At 38.8% G+C, this 13,604-nt stretch overlaps 2 protein-coding genes across 2 annotated transcripts; one reads left to right on the plus strand and one right to left on the minus strand.

Moving 5' to 3' along the window:
- Positions 1 to 552: 552 nt before the first annotated feature.
- On the plus strand, positions 553 to 6,459 carry LOC103968006 (far upstream element-binding protein 1-like). The gene is made up of 7 exons (XM_048573180.1): positions 553 to 769; positions 1,639 to 1,712; positions 1,799 to 1,984; positions 2,089 to 2,184; positions 2,277 to 2,348; positions 3,419 to 3,535; positions 5,224 to 6,459. The coding sequence occupies exons 1-7, from the start codon at positions 553 to 555 to the stop codon at positions 6,088 to 6,090; spliced, it is 1,629 nt and encodes a 542-aa protein (XP_048429137.1). The 3' UTR covers positions 6,091 to 6,459.
- Positions 6,460 to 6,691: 232 nt separating this feature from the next.
- On the minus strand, positions 6,692 to 8,000 carry LOC125472113 (serine/threonine-protein kinase SRK2E-like). Its single transcript, XM_048573181.1, has 3 exons — positions 7,918 to 8,000; positions 7,337 to 7,409; positions 6,692 to 7,045 (listed from the first exon to the last, which is right to left on the minus strand). Exons 1-3 carry the CDS (start codon positions 7,998 to 8,000, stop codon positions 6,692 to 6,694), a joined length of 510 nt encoding a protein of 169 aa, XP_048429138.1.
- Between the last annotated feature and the right edge of the window lie 5,604 nt (positions 8,001 to 13,604).

Here is a 13,604-nt window from a genome sequence, read left to right on the forward strand (position 1 = left end):
TTTATTAAAATTTAAGAGTTTTTCATTAAAATTTAAGTCTTTTTCATTATATAACTTTGGCTTTACATGAGAAAGCCCGCGGAAACAAAAGTCTTTCCCTTCTCAGACTTATGGTCAGGAGAGAAAAAAATACCAATGTGAGTCTTCCTGTTCCCTAAAAGGGTGAATAACTGTGACTTGCCACTAGTTGTTCCTCTTTTTAAAAAAATTAAAAAAAAAAAAACTTAGCCCAAACCATTCTCATGAAAGTTCCCTATTTTTTATTGAAGACACATCATTTGGTTTAAAATTTTAATCTCCCTAGCATTATTATTATCGTTTAGTATAAGATTGAATTTGAAAACCTGTGAAGCGGTGCGTTTTACAGGGAGAGGCAACAGTGGTGATCGCGAGGTGAACCGTGAACCAAACGACATCGTGCAGATTGATTTCATAACAATCAACCAGAGCCCTGTGTAATCTGTTCTCCCAATTCCTTGCCTCCTTCGTCGCTGCCCCCTCTCTCTCTAATTGGTCGACGAGTCACTCGCTGAGTCACCGAGCGATTCCACCATGAAAGAAGACCAAGACCAAGACCAATACCAAGAAGCTGCCACCGGCGAGAAGCGGAAGCTGGAAGACAGCAGCATCAGCATCCTACTGGCCAAGCAGAAAGCTCAGGAAATCGCAGCCCGACTCGTAAGCGACGCCGAGTCAAAGCGTCCTCGACTCGAGGAGGAGCAGCCCTACCGCCAACCCAGCCCCGTCTACAACCCTCCTCCTTACCCTGGTACTGCTGCTTTTTCCCTTTGCTTTCTACTTTCTAGGGTTTTAAAATTCTATTTTTATTAATTATTCTATTTTTTAATTAATCTAGTATTTGTATTTGCTTCCTTTGTTAATTGAAAATTACAAAAAATTGGAAGGAAGATAATTGTAATCCCTAGCTTAAGATTTATGGGGATTTTAGGATCGGATTAAGCGTGAATGTGACTTAGTATTGTTTTGAATCTAGTTATAGGCTCATTAAAACTTATTTTGATACAACCATATATTTCCCTAAGGGTGCGAGGTGGGGAAATATTTGGTATAGAATTCGTCATTCATGGGATTTGAACATTAAGTACTCTCACTTACAAGTGAAAAGGATTACCACTAGAATGTAGTACTAAGTGGCAGGGACGTTGAAACTTTAGGTTTGGGGAATTCCAGTAATAGTTGGCACTTTGGGTTCGGTTTTCAGGCTGCTCTCTGTGTCCCCTGTTATGAACCGAAAGCTTAAGTAGTTAACTCCTTGACTGCTTGAGATTTTGAGGAGTATTGCTTGCTTCTCAATAATTCGCCTTGGTTTCCACAAGTGCTCAATGTCCACTTGTTTACTTCTAGGATAAAAAAGGGACCGTTGTGCGTGAATCTGAATTGTTGTATTATTCTGTGTAAGGAAATGCTTCGAGGTTTTATTTTTATATTTGTATCATACAGTAGTTAAGAATAAGGTGTCTGGCTGTATTTCTTGTAATTCAAATGCACGTTTTAATCCAGGATCCTTTCCCGTTGGATTTGGAATTTGTGGTGTTATATTTTTATACAATTATCCGTTTTAAAGCACTGCATGAGACCTTTTTGGTCTTTGGTTTTCTAACTAAAAGGTTGGTTCAGTTTTTACTCCGCAATCAGGACAGTCTTATGGTTCTCCAAGCACAAGCAAGAAAATAACTATACCAAATGGGAAGGTACTTTGTTGATTTCTTGCTGCTCGGAATTATTTCATGGCCTAACACTGATGATTTGTCATTTGTTTTGGTAATTCTGCCTTTAGGTTGGGGTAATTATTGGAAAACAAGGAGAAACGATAAAAAGTCTACAACTTCAGTCAGGAGCCAAAATTCAGATAACCCGGGATTCAGAAGCTGATCCTACTTCTCTTACGAGGGATGTGGACTTGACCGGTACACCTGAGCAGATCAGTAGGGCGGAACAACTTATCAGTGATGTCCTAGCAGAGGTAAAGCCTATGTTTATATTGGTTTTGCATTGATGTTCTTGCTGTTTCATGAATCCGAAACGTATCAGTCTCTAAAAAGACGTTCTGATATTTTTGTTGAACAGGCAGATGCAGGGGTCTCTGCTCCGTCTACAAATCAGGGATTCAACTCAATGCAACCTGGATCAGAACAGTTTATCATGAAAGTACCCACTAATAAGGTTAGATAATATAGTGGTTATTTTTTTTATATTTGAAGCACATGGTAATGTAGTAATTATAATGTTCATATTTGCATTCATGATTGTTGTAGGTTGCTTTGATCATTGGCAAGGGAGGCGAGACGATCAGGACCATGCAAAGCAAGTCAGGAGCTCGTATTCAGGTGTGCACTTTCACTTTAAAGGAGGAGAGGGGGAAGAAGTCATTGAATGTGATATTAATATGAACTTCCAACTTATACTATCTCAGAAATCCATTGGCTTTGGCTTATATTGGTCACATTATATTTTCAAATTGAAACTACATCAGCATTCTTGAAATAGAAAATGCAATTATGAAACTTTTTTCATATTTGCATTCTTTACTGTGTTAAGGCCAATTCGATTGGTTTGATTGTTTCGGAAAATTGAGGCTTTTTGGCCCCAATTCTATAAATTTGACACAGGGCCCAAAATTGCTGTTTTTCTGGGTGTGATAGATTAGATTCCAGCACTCATTTCTTTTGTTATAATAACTTCTCTATTTGAACCAATCCTGGAAAAGGTCGTATGTTGTTTTTAGAATGAACCTCCAACTATTTAGGGACAAGGTCCATTAAAGAAAAGCATGAAAACCATAATAAGAAATGTATGTTCTTTATCCGTGCGCGCACACATATAACCTCTACACAGAAACAGCTAAACCTAATGAACAAGAAATATGCAATACAAAATTGTGGATTGGATGTTTACATAGTGATATTTTATACTCGAAAAGAAATACAAACTAGTTGAGTTAATTTACCCCAAATAACATATTCTTTTCAAAATCTTAATTTTTTAGAATTACAGAATACCTAATTTCATAAGTTTTATCTTTAATATTGATGAGAATTAAATAAAAAAAATATAATTGTTATGTTATTATAGCCACTGTATGACCATGGTTGAACCTTTAACCTTGACCCTCTTTCTATCTCTGTTCAATGATTGGTCTAGCTTTTTGAGCATTGCTTCTTTTAGTTGTGGTTTTTCATCTAGATTAAATGCTTATCTGCTATTTTTATTCCTAAAGTTGTCAAATGACTTGAACCTTTCTGCATCATATTTGAGATTATGGCTCTGAATAAAAATAGCTTAGGCATTTTTGTAGGATGACAATCATCTCATTACATGGAACAAGTCTAGCATGCTATTTGTCTCTTGCGTTCTTATATCTTATCTCCATTATATTTAAGACATAATTTTGGTACAGGTGGTACCATTGCACCCTCCTCCTGGTGATATGTCAACTGAGAGATCAGTACATATAAATGGAACGACAGAGCAAATTGAGGCAGCCAAAGAATTGGTCAATGAAGTAATCAGCGGGGTGAGTCATCAGTACTTGTTTGTACCTCTTTCATTATTCGACCTTTTCCTTTCCTAAGTTAAGTGAAAATGAAGATGTACAAATTCTATAAAGAATTGGCATTTCTTTCTTTTCCAAACCTTTTAGTCTGATGAACAAAGTCTTGTTTGGGTTAGCATGGTCGGATAGGAGTCGTATGGTCTTCTAATCTTGGTTTTATGCATTCGTGTCATGTTTGAAATGAGATTTGAATCTCTCTACTTAATCTAGCAACTTTTGCCAATGTTGTGGGAAAGAAGAAAAATAGGGTTTCATAAGAGATGGATTCTTGTCAAATAGGTTTAGGTGTGGCGAAAGATTGCTGACTAAATTATTTGTGGTTATTATTGTGGGTGAACCCTGGAACTGATATGGTTTGATATTTGAGTGATTGTGAGCTGATAAATTTTGTTGAAAGCATTCCTACGTATTGTCCGTCTTTGTTTCAAATACCAAAGAAAGTGGTGGATAGAATTGAAATAACCGCAAGAAATATCCTTTGGGAAGGAATGGGGAATTCAAAAGGAACACTTGATAATTCGATGATTGTTTTTCAGGCCATACTGGGATTATCTTTGGTTGGGCTACTCGTCATCTTTCCTCGCTTTGTACTTTCTTTTATTTTTTGCGAACTGTTAGTGTATGCTTTTAGCAGGTGATATAGTGCTGATAGAAGCAAAGCTTAACCTTTAACGGGAAGTGTTGGAAGCCTAGGTAGGTGAAATATCGAGTATATGGAGTGCAAGTTCAGTAGGCATGGGGCCTGAATGAGATAAGGGTGAGGATTGGAGATTAAGAAGTAAGAGGGAATGTTTTCATTATCAAAGATTTATCTTGCAAAATAACGTAGAATTGGATGGAGATCTCAACCATAGAATACAAGCTGGATGGATGAAGTGGAAGAGTGCATTGGGTGTGTTGTGCGTTTGTCGTATGCCACTAAAGCTCAAGGGATAAATATGTAGGAGCCGATAAGGCCAATGATGCTTTATGGCATGAAATGTGGGACGGTCAAAAAGCAACATGAGCAAAAAATGAGCATAGCGGAGATGAGAATGTTTCGTTGGATGTATGGCACACGATAAAGGATAGGATTAAGAACGAGGATATCGAGGTAAAATAGGAGTGGCTACAATTAAATATAAGATGAGAGAAAATCGGTTAAGGTGGTTTAGACACGTGAACCAAGATTGACAAATGTTCCGTTAAGAAGATGTGACTATGATATGGAGGCTCAAGATAAAAGGGGTAGAGAAAGACCTAGGAAGACGTTGAACGAGACTATAAGAAAAGATATGGAGTACTTGGAGCTAACGGAAGACTTGGCGCAAAATCAAGCGCAATGGTATTCTAGGATTCTATGTTTGGAGTGCTAAATGAGAATTTTGGAGTGTTAATAACAATTCTCTATCTTTTCACTAAATTTTCTTTTATATACGTGAACATATAATAATGTCAGGTCTCATGGCCTAAATTCGAACTTGGGTTTCTGGTCAAATTCTGCTCATGCTTGTCTAGTACTCGAAACATTCAGTTCCCATTACCTTTCTCATGATGTCCTTCCTCTAAATTACTGGATTCTTGCTTCTGCTCATCTTATATATATATTTTATTTCAAAACTATATCAAAGTAATATGTTTATTTCAACTCCTTGGTTTCACTTCTGCAGAAGCGTATAGTAAATCCCTCTGGAACCAATAGCTATATGCAGCAGTCTTACCCCCCTCCTGGTAGTTGGGCCCCACCAGGACAAGCTCCAATTCAGCAACAGCAGCCCCATTATGGGTATGCACAACCAGGAAGTTATGCCCCTCCTGCCTCATACTATGGCAACTATCCTACGCAGGTAGCAGGTTGGGATCAATCAAACCAAGTAGCCATGTCCCAGCCGCCTCAAGACAGTAGTGGATACAATTACTATGGACAACCACCTCAGCTGGGGTCAGCTCCCCAAAATCCTAGCTACGACTACAATCAGACACCTCCCGTCGCCATCCATGGTTATGATCAGGGATATGCTCAGCAGCCACCGAGTTATGGAGGCCAAGCTCCAGTATCTGATTACCAGCAACAATATGCAACTACAGGATATGGACCACCTGCGGTGCCATCCAGTGCGGATGCAACTGCTTCTCAAAGTACCCAGCCTTCAGCTGCTTATCCAGTTCCATACAGCCAGCCAACAGCCAACCCTCAGGCTGGGTATTGGACTCATCCAAGCAGCACAGGCCAGGCACATCCTGGTTATTACCAAACAGGTTATGGAGGGCAGCAGGGGGTTGAAGACCCTTCTGCAGCATCTCAGCCCGCAGCATATGGACATGGTGAGTACCATCAGCCAGAGCCTTCACATTACGCCCCAGCAGTGAATCCGCCTACAAACAGCGAGTCACAGCATCAGCAGCAAGACCACTCACAGCTTCCAAGCAATGGATATGAAGAGCCATCAGGTTATGGTGGGGAAAGAACCGGCGACAAGAATTCAGATGGAGATGTGTCGGCCCCTGCAACAGAGACTGTTGGTTCTGAAAGCTGATATCGTAGCTGGTTAAGGATGTCATCTCTTACATATTTCCTTCCGTTCTTTCTCTTTTCTTTCTTGAAATGATTTTTTATATTGCTCTCACATACCATCTGTGTGGCTGCAGGACATAATATTTCTAGTCTTAACATGTAGGAATATCTTGCTAGACAGCCGTTTATTGTGTTCATATGTGATGATTAGCCGTCAACCGGCTGTCTGTGAGTCGATGTTTTGCGGATCTCTAGTTCTATGTTAATTTAATTCCGTAATACTTTCAGTCCCGAGGTCCATGAAATATTTGTAATCGAATGGCGCCATATGAGCACGAAGGTAATTTTTGTTGTTTGGTGAACGTATAAGACAGTTTGCCTGCGTTTGATATATTGGTTACTGTTAAGCACTAGAGTCTTAAGCTACGAAATGCCCGGATTTCCTCTGAAATATCCGGATTCTTCTGAAATATGAGTGTGTTGCTTTGGAAGAACAATACAGATGAACAGAAGCATGCCACTATAAAAGGAGAAACAGAAACGCAGGCGGACGGGGAACCCTCCAATGCGCCGTTGCTCCAATTTCACATCCGTACATTTGTGACTGAAGATAATGTCGAATTTCATCGGTGGTGTTCCGAACTCCCGCTTGCACGGGAACCCCCACCGAAACAAAGCATTGTACCAACTAAATTGCATAGACTATCTCCGTTGCTGTCGATGTCAATGTCGGGATCAGACTCTAGATCCTCCTCCTTGTTATCGACGTCCAGGCTGTGAAGAAGATACCGGTTGAGACTGTTGGTCCCGGCTGCGGGTATTGTAGCCACGGCAGTCATCTGCATAATCACATCAAGGCCTTGCACGGGTTGACCAGGCTCTTCAAACTGGTTGTTCATGGTGTTTTCAACCGTGAGATCTGCCGGAAGGTTTTTAAGAAACCATTCGTGGTTCCTAATCTCAGGGATGGTTATCCTCTGTTGCACACGAAGATATTTAATGAAAATCGAACCAGTAGAGCTTGAAATATAGTTCTATGCACAAAAGCCGCCTATTCGGCAATGCATTTACGGATTAACGTATAATGCAAGGGATATCACACACCTTCTCGGGCTCAGCTACGAAAATCCTTGATATTAGATGGCAGCACTCCGTCAGGAATCGAGTACTGGACGTTCGTTATCCGCTGCAAAAGAGGAAAAACCTTCGACTTCAGTTAAGTATCACAGCAACCAAGTTTCGGTAGAAATCAAGTTTCGAAAAGTTACATGTATTGTCTTGCGGAAGTTTTTAGGCTCCCCAGGATCTTCAAACGGGTACGCACCCACCAAATGAGGAAACCTTCAGTCAATTGAACCACATTTGCTTCACCCAAGAACCCACATTTACAAAACTCCAACTCTTTCCTTCAATTTTTTTGGACTAAATTTTGGCTGAAAAACAAGGAACAATCAGGTGTGAAGGAAAACATTGAAGATCGGGAAGCGTAGAGCAGCAAAATCGTTTGGGTTTTGAGAGTCTTTGGATTTGTTTTGTAAAAAGTAATAGTCATGAAGAGAATATTAGTACCTTTCATATCAACTTTTGATTATAATAGTCATGAAGAGAATATTAGTATCTTCTCTCAAATTTTAGTCATTTTTCCAAATTTCCCATGCAGCACCGAGGATTGAGAGAAGAGACCAAGCCTAATTTGGAAAACTAGCCAAAATTTGGACCTTGAGTAGAATTTTAACCAACCATTATATCTTTTCATAATTTTAACCAAGACTTGAGATAAAAATACTGCAATACCCTTTTTAACTAAGATGATTACAAAACTATGTAGTCTTTCCCTTAAAAAAAATACCTTGACTCGTAGATTTTTGACATTAGAAGCTCCAAAACTGCTTGAATAGGGGCACTCATACTCGTGCAACTTTTCTCACTCATCGGTCGGCACAAATGGGTCCTCTAGAGATCGAAATTGGAGCTTGAAATTCTCAAATGGGTACTCATCGTTAAGAAGAAGAAGGAAGAAATTCATAGCTTTGCATCGAAACCGAATGAGGCCACTTGGCCTTTCCTTGAATTTGTGCTGTGTAGACCGGTTGCCATTAATTTAAATTTAGCGCGTGAAGGTATTTTTCAGGGGAATGAGTTTAGAATAGAGAAGATATAGTTTGTAATTATTTTAGTTAGGAAAGGGTAGTTTAGTATTTTCATGTCAAGTTTTCGGTTAGAATTATGAAAATTATAATGATTGGTTAAAATTATATTTATGATCTACATTTTGATTAGTTTTTCCAATTGCCGGATAAATATAGACAGTACGAAATAACAAGGTAGTAATACAGATAAGCAATGAAAGAATAACTAACACTTATCTATATTACTACCTTGTTAGTAAGTACCATCTTAATAAATTAAATTCAAACACATTTATGTTTGAGTTTAATCACCAGAGATCTTTCATAATTTAGCACCGGACTCCAGCAAAATGAAGCCCGTCGTGCATGCCGAGAGAGAGAGAGAGAGAGAGAGAGAGAGAGAGCACACTTGCTTCAGATATAAATACAAAACAATGTATCCACTCAGAAATCTAGTATTAGGTATCAGGAAAAGAAAAAGAAGCAAAGATAGACAATGTATTCATACCATTGCGTGACAGTAACTGACTCCTGATGTAAGTGGTTGGAAGAAGAAGCGGGACTGCAAAACAAGTACCTTAGAAATAGGTAGGACTCATTATCAGAAACAAAATCAATTTGGTGGATAAGAATCTCATCCTCACTGAAACGCCCAGCGTTGCATATCCGCTCAAATACCTCTCCTCCAGATGCATATTCCATAACAATAGCCAGGTGAGTGGGTGTTAGCATAGTACGAAACTGAGTTCCGCAGTGAATTTAGTTTTTGTTTAGATGTTAATATTTAACAGACCTCTTTGAATCGGACAATGTTCGGATGTCTCAATGACCTGGGGTTTATAATTTCTCTTTGTACATTTTCATCTATCTGTTAGAAGAAAAAAAATACAGAAGTAGAGTAAATCAACAATAAAAGGAGAATATTAGAAGTGGAATCACCAAGCACAACACTGGCACGAAATTAAAATCTTATGTTGCATGGACAAAAACCGATCAATCAGGAAACATGTCCTGCCTACATCACTATGTATAAATTCAAATTCAAGCTTCATTCACACTACTGATACGAAGATAAAATAAAATGGTTAATCGAGTGGTTTACAAAAGAATGCACGCATTGTTAAAACCCATCAAGCCAATGTCTTTGTCGAATCCGATCACTTCTCAAGTTTTGTAATGAAACTTTGAACAAAGAAGATCTCTTAGAGAAGACCTATTCGACCTTCTCTGCTTCTAATATTGTCCTGCTGCAACAATATAAAGTTCACTAAGTTCTTGGATTTGATCTCTGTTTTACTTCTCACTGAAAAGTAGAACCAGCTATTGATGAAGAATCATCAAGCTTGACCTACTGGGGCGATTGTTGTGCCTGAAGCACATTATAACACAAACCAACACCCAAAACACCAAAAGAGGCATGGTAGGGGTGGCCAGAAGGCATCCCACCAAGGTCAACAGAGTTGAGGCCCATCCAAGGGAGAAAACAAAGCCCATAAGCACCCAAACTTCGCTCCCAAGGCCCTGAACTTCAAGAATAAGGGCAAAGCACCTGAAACCATGGATGCGAACATGTGCTATCGATGTGGTTCAAAGGACCATTGGTCCCGTGTTTGCCGAGCTCCCAAGAAGGTTGTAGATAAATATCATTCTCATCATAAGAAGTTTGAATCAAACTTTGTGCAAGTGGACAAACCAGAGACTACAAAGATGGAGGTTTCTGATTTTTAGGAAGATACCACCCCTATGGAAGATTAGAATCTTAGACATAAACAATTTTAGTTAGTTAAAATTGCACATTAGGGCCATATTCCACCTAGTGGCCAAACCCCTCTTTATTTTTGGTTGATTTTTGAACAATTTTTCCTTTATGTTTGGATTATTTGTTGGTGATTTATTTTTGGATATTAAGTTTTAATTTGTTACCATCCTTCAATAAATGAAATTATTTTGAATTGATATTTGTATTTAGAACTTTTGTGCATGTGACAAATTCAAATTAATTTTTCATTCTAGGTGTGACTAGTGGGAAAGTTAGTTGTCTGGCAGATAGTGCAACCACGCACACAGTTTTGCGTGAACGCATCTATTTCACTAACTTCATACCTAAGAATGCACCTCTGACAACCCTCTTAGGCCCATCCAACCTGATTGAAGGATAAGGTAAGGCATGTATAATGTTGTCCAATGGTATAATCTTGACCATTGCTGAGGCACTCTATTCTCCACATTTCGGAAGAACGTTGTTAAGTTTCAAGGACAGATAACAAATACCACGTTGAAACCCACGTAGAAAACGGAGTTGAATTTCTGTGCATAACTTCCTACGAATATGGCCAGAAACGTATTCTAGAGAAGATGGAGCGTATCCCGAGTGGTCTATATACTTTGACCATACGCCCCATAGAATGCCACTATGTGGCCAGCCCTACTACTGGGACCATGCAAGAAATTACACTTTGGCAAGATCGTTTGGGACACCCTGGACAAATAATGATGCGCTATATCCTCAAATCTTCACACGGGCATCCACTAACTCGAAGTTTAGGTTTGATCCAAGGAATTGCATGTCAAACATGTTCAATGGGAAAGCTTATTACTAAGCCTTCTTATGACAAGATTCGTTCGAATCCTCCCATTTTTCTACAACAGATTCATAGGGACATTTGTGGACCGATTCACCCTCTCTGCAAACCATTTAGATACTTTATGGTTTTGGTTGACGCTTCCACACGTTGGTCACATGTGTGCTTGTTGTCCACAAGGAAGGCTACATTCTCCAAATTGTTGGCTTAGGTTATGAAGCTCAAGACTTACCACCCTGATTATCTGATCAAATCTATTAATTGGATAATGTTGGAGAATTCACATCTAAAACTTCTGATGACTATTGCATGTCGATTAGGGTTGACATTGAACATCATGTACCCTATGTTCACACCCAGAACGGTCTGGCAGAGGCTTTCATTAAGTGCTTACAAATGATTGCTTAATCGTTGGTCATACGTCTGCTTAGGGCCAGGCAATATTGCACGCAACAAAGTTGGTTCGCCTGAGTCTTGTTGCGACACAACCATTTAGTGCCTTTCAGTTGGTTACCAAATACGAACCCGACATGTCGCATCTGCGCGTTTTTAGTTGTGCGATATATGTGTTGATCTCGCTGCCCTTATGTACAAAAATGGGGCTTTAACGAAGGATAAGAATCTATGTCGGATATGATTCTCCTTTGATTATTCAGTACTTATAACCTTTGACAGGTGATCTGCTTACTGCTCGTTTTATGGATTGTCACTTCTATGAGACAGTTTTTTTGTCGTTAGGGAATGTTAACGTTCCTGAAGAACGACACGAATTATCGTGGACGACTCCCACTTTGTCTCATTTAGATCCCTGCACCGCTCAGTCTGAAACTGAAGTGCAGCATATATTAGATCTCCAGAGCATAGCTCAGAGCATGACAGATGCTTTCATTGATCTAGCGCGCATGACAAGATCATATATTCCAACTACGAATACACCTGCAAAGATGGATGTACAAAATGTACGATGTACTTCCCTCTTGGAGGCCTAGGACGCCAATATTGGTGATCCACGTACATTAGTGGCTAGCCAATCATCTGCCCCTACACAAAAGTGTGGTAAACCCTTTGGTTCAAAGGATTCACTGATGCGAGAATTACTTGACACTCAAATTAAACCCTCGTTTGACAATTGTAGTAGAATGGATAAGTGAGGGATCGTTCTAAACCGGGGATTAGGAGGGCTTGCTAAAACCTTCTAAATTGTACTTAAAAACGTAAAAACAATATAAAACACTAAACTAGACTCAAAGAATGTGAAACTAAACGTTAAAACACTAAGACAAACCAAAAGAATCAAAATGCTTTAAAAACACAAACTAAATTGATTTCTAACTATATTGAACATTAAAGCAAAAGGGGGATTGAGGTTTGACGAAAATTGAAATAACGAAACAAGTTAATAACTAGACAGAATGTAATTGATGAAATAAGATGGTTGGTAAATTAGCTAGAGGTTCTTTCTCCACACATGATATTTATGCATATGAATCAATTTCCAGTTATTCCTTCATTGAATTATGAACGACAATGCCCCAAATTAACCGTGACATCACTAGTTAACCCTCAGATTTTCCTTATATTATTGGATTGGATGGCATCATTCGACAACCCAAAATATTCTCAAAAGTTCCCTACATGTCATCATAATAGAGATACAATCGAAGATCATTAAGAATAATGAAAACCATAAGCATTGACAAAGCATTTGCAACTATGACATCATGTTACTCATGCTAAGAATCAAACTTAACGCGATCGTGACAAGCGACCTTCACTACTTTCAAGTATAAGTTAGTAACGATTATGTGAAACCTTCTTAAACTTTAGCCACATATTCATGCATGCTAATTAAGTGTCGACCCTCAATCAACAAACACAAATAAGTTAATCATCAAATAGTTAAGCCAATTGCATTCACGAATCAAGAGTTCATAACCGGAATTCATCAATTCATATTACATAAATAATCATGGTATTGAAATCACCCCTAGCCAAAAAGGGTTTAGTTCCTCATAACTTTGAAATCAAAGAAACACCTAAACATTCCAACAACTCAAACTTGAATTGTATGAACGTTTAGGCACTCTTCTCTTCCATTCCTCATATTACAAAACAAAGAGAATTGAATTTAAACATTGAAATCAAAGAAACGCGTAAACATTCCAACAACTCAAACGTGAATTGTATGAACGTTTAGGCCCTCTTATCTTCCTCTTTATTGTGGCACAAGGACTAAGGGATGTTGTTGGTGTGTTGAATGGATTGGGGGATTATGGAAATGGAAGAAATGGAGGAGAAATGGAAGGGAAATGGAGAGAAACTCACGGCTAGGGAGAAGATGGAAGTGTTTGTGGTGTGTTGTGTATGAAATGAGATGATGCTTGAATGAATGAATGCAAGGGTATTTATAGGAGGAGTGGAGGTGTATATGGCTATTTGTTTAATGTGTTTGTGTATTATGATGAATGCATGTGAGTTAAAGAGGGAGAATGTGGTGAAATGATGAAGTAGGAAGGTGGAAATGCATGTGAGATGTTGGAAAGGAAATGGGAATATAAGTAGGCCACGGCATGGGAGTTGTTTTGTTGGTGTAAATGTGCCATGGTTGCAATGATGAAGAATAAAGGGTGCATGTGGGGTGGAATTGAATGAATGCAAAGTGAATGAATAATGAAATGAGTTAAAGAGGGAGAATGTGGTGAAATGATGAAGTAGGAAGGTGGAAATGCATGTGAGATGTTTGTGGAATAAAGAATGAATGGTGGAATGATGAAGAGTTGCATAAAGAATGCATGTAGGGTTAGCTAGGTTGGCTTTGTTTGGGT

The sequence above is a fragment of a genome, unplaced genomic scaffold (genome assembly GCF_019419815.1).
Source record: "Pyrus x bretschneideri cultivar Hongxiangsu unplaced genomic scaffold, Pyrus_bretschneideri_v1 Contig64, whole genome shotgun sequence".
In the NCBI taxonomy this organism is placed as follows: Eukaryota; Viridiplantae; Streptophyta; class Magnoliopsida; order Rosales; family Rosaceae; genus Pyrus; species Pyrus x bretschneideri.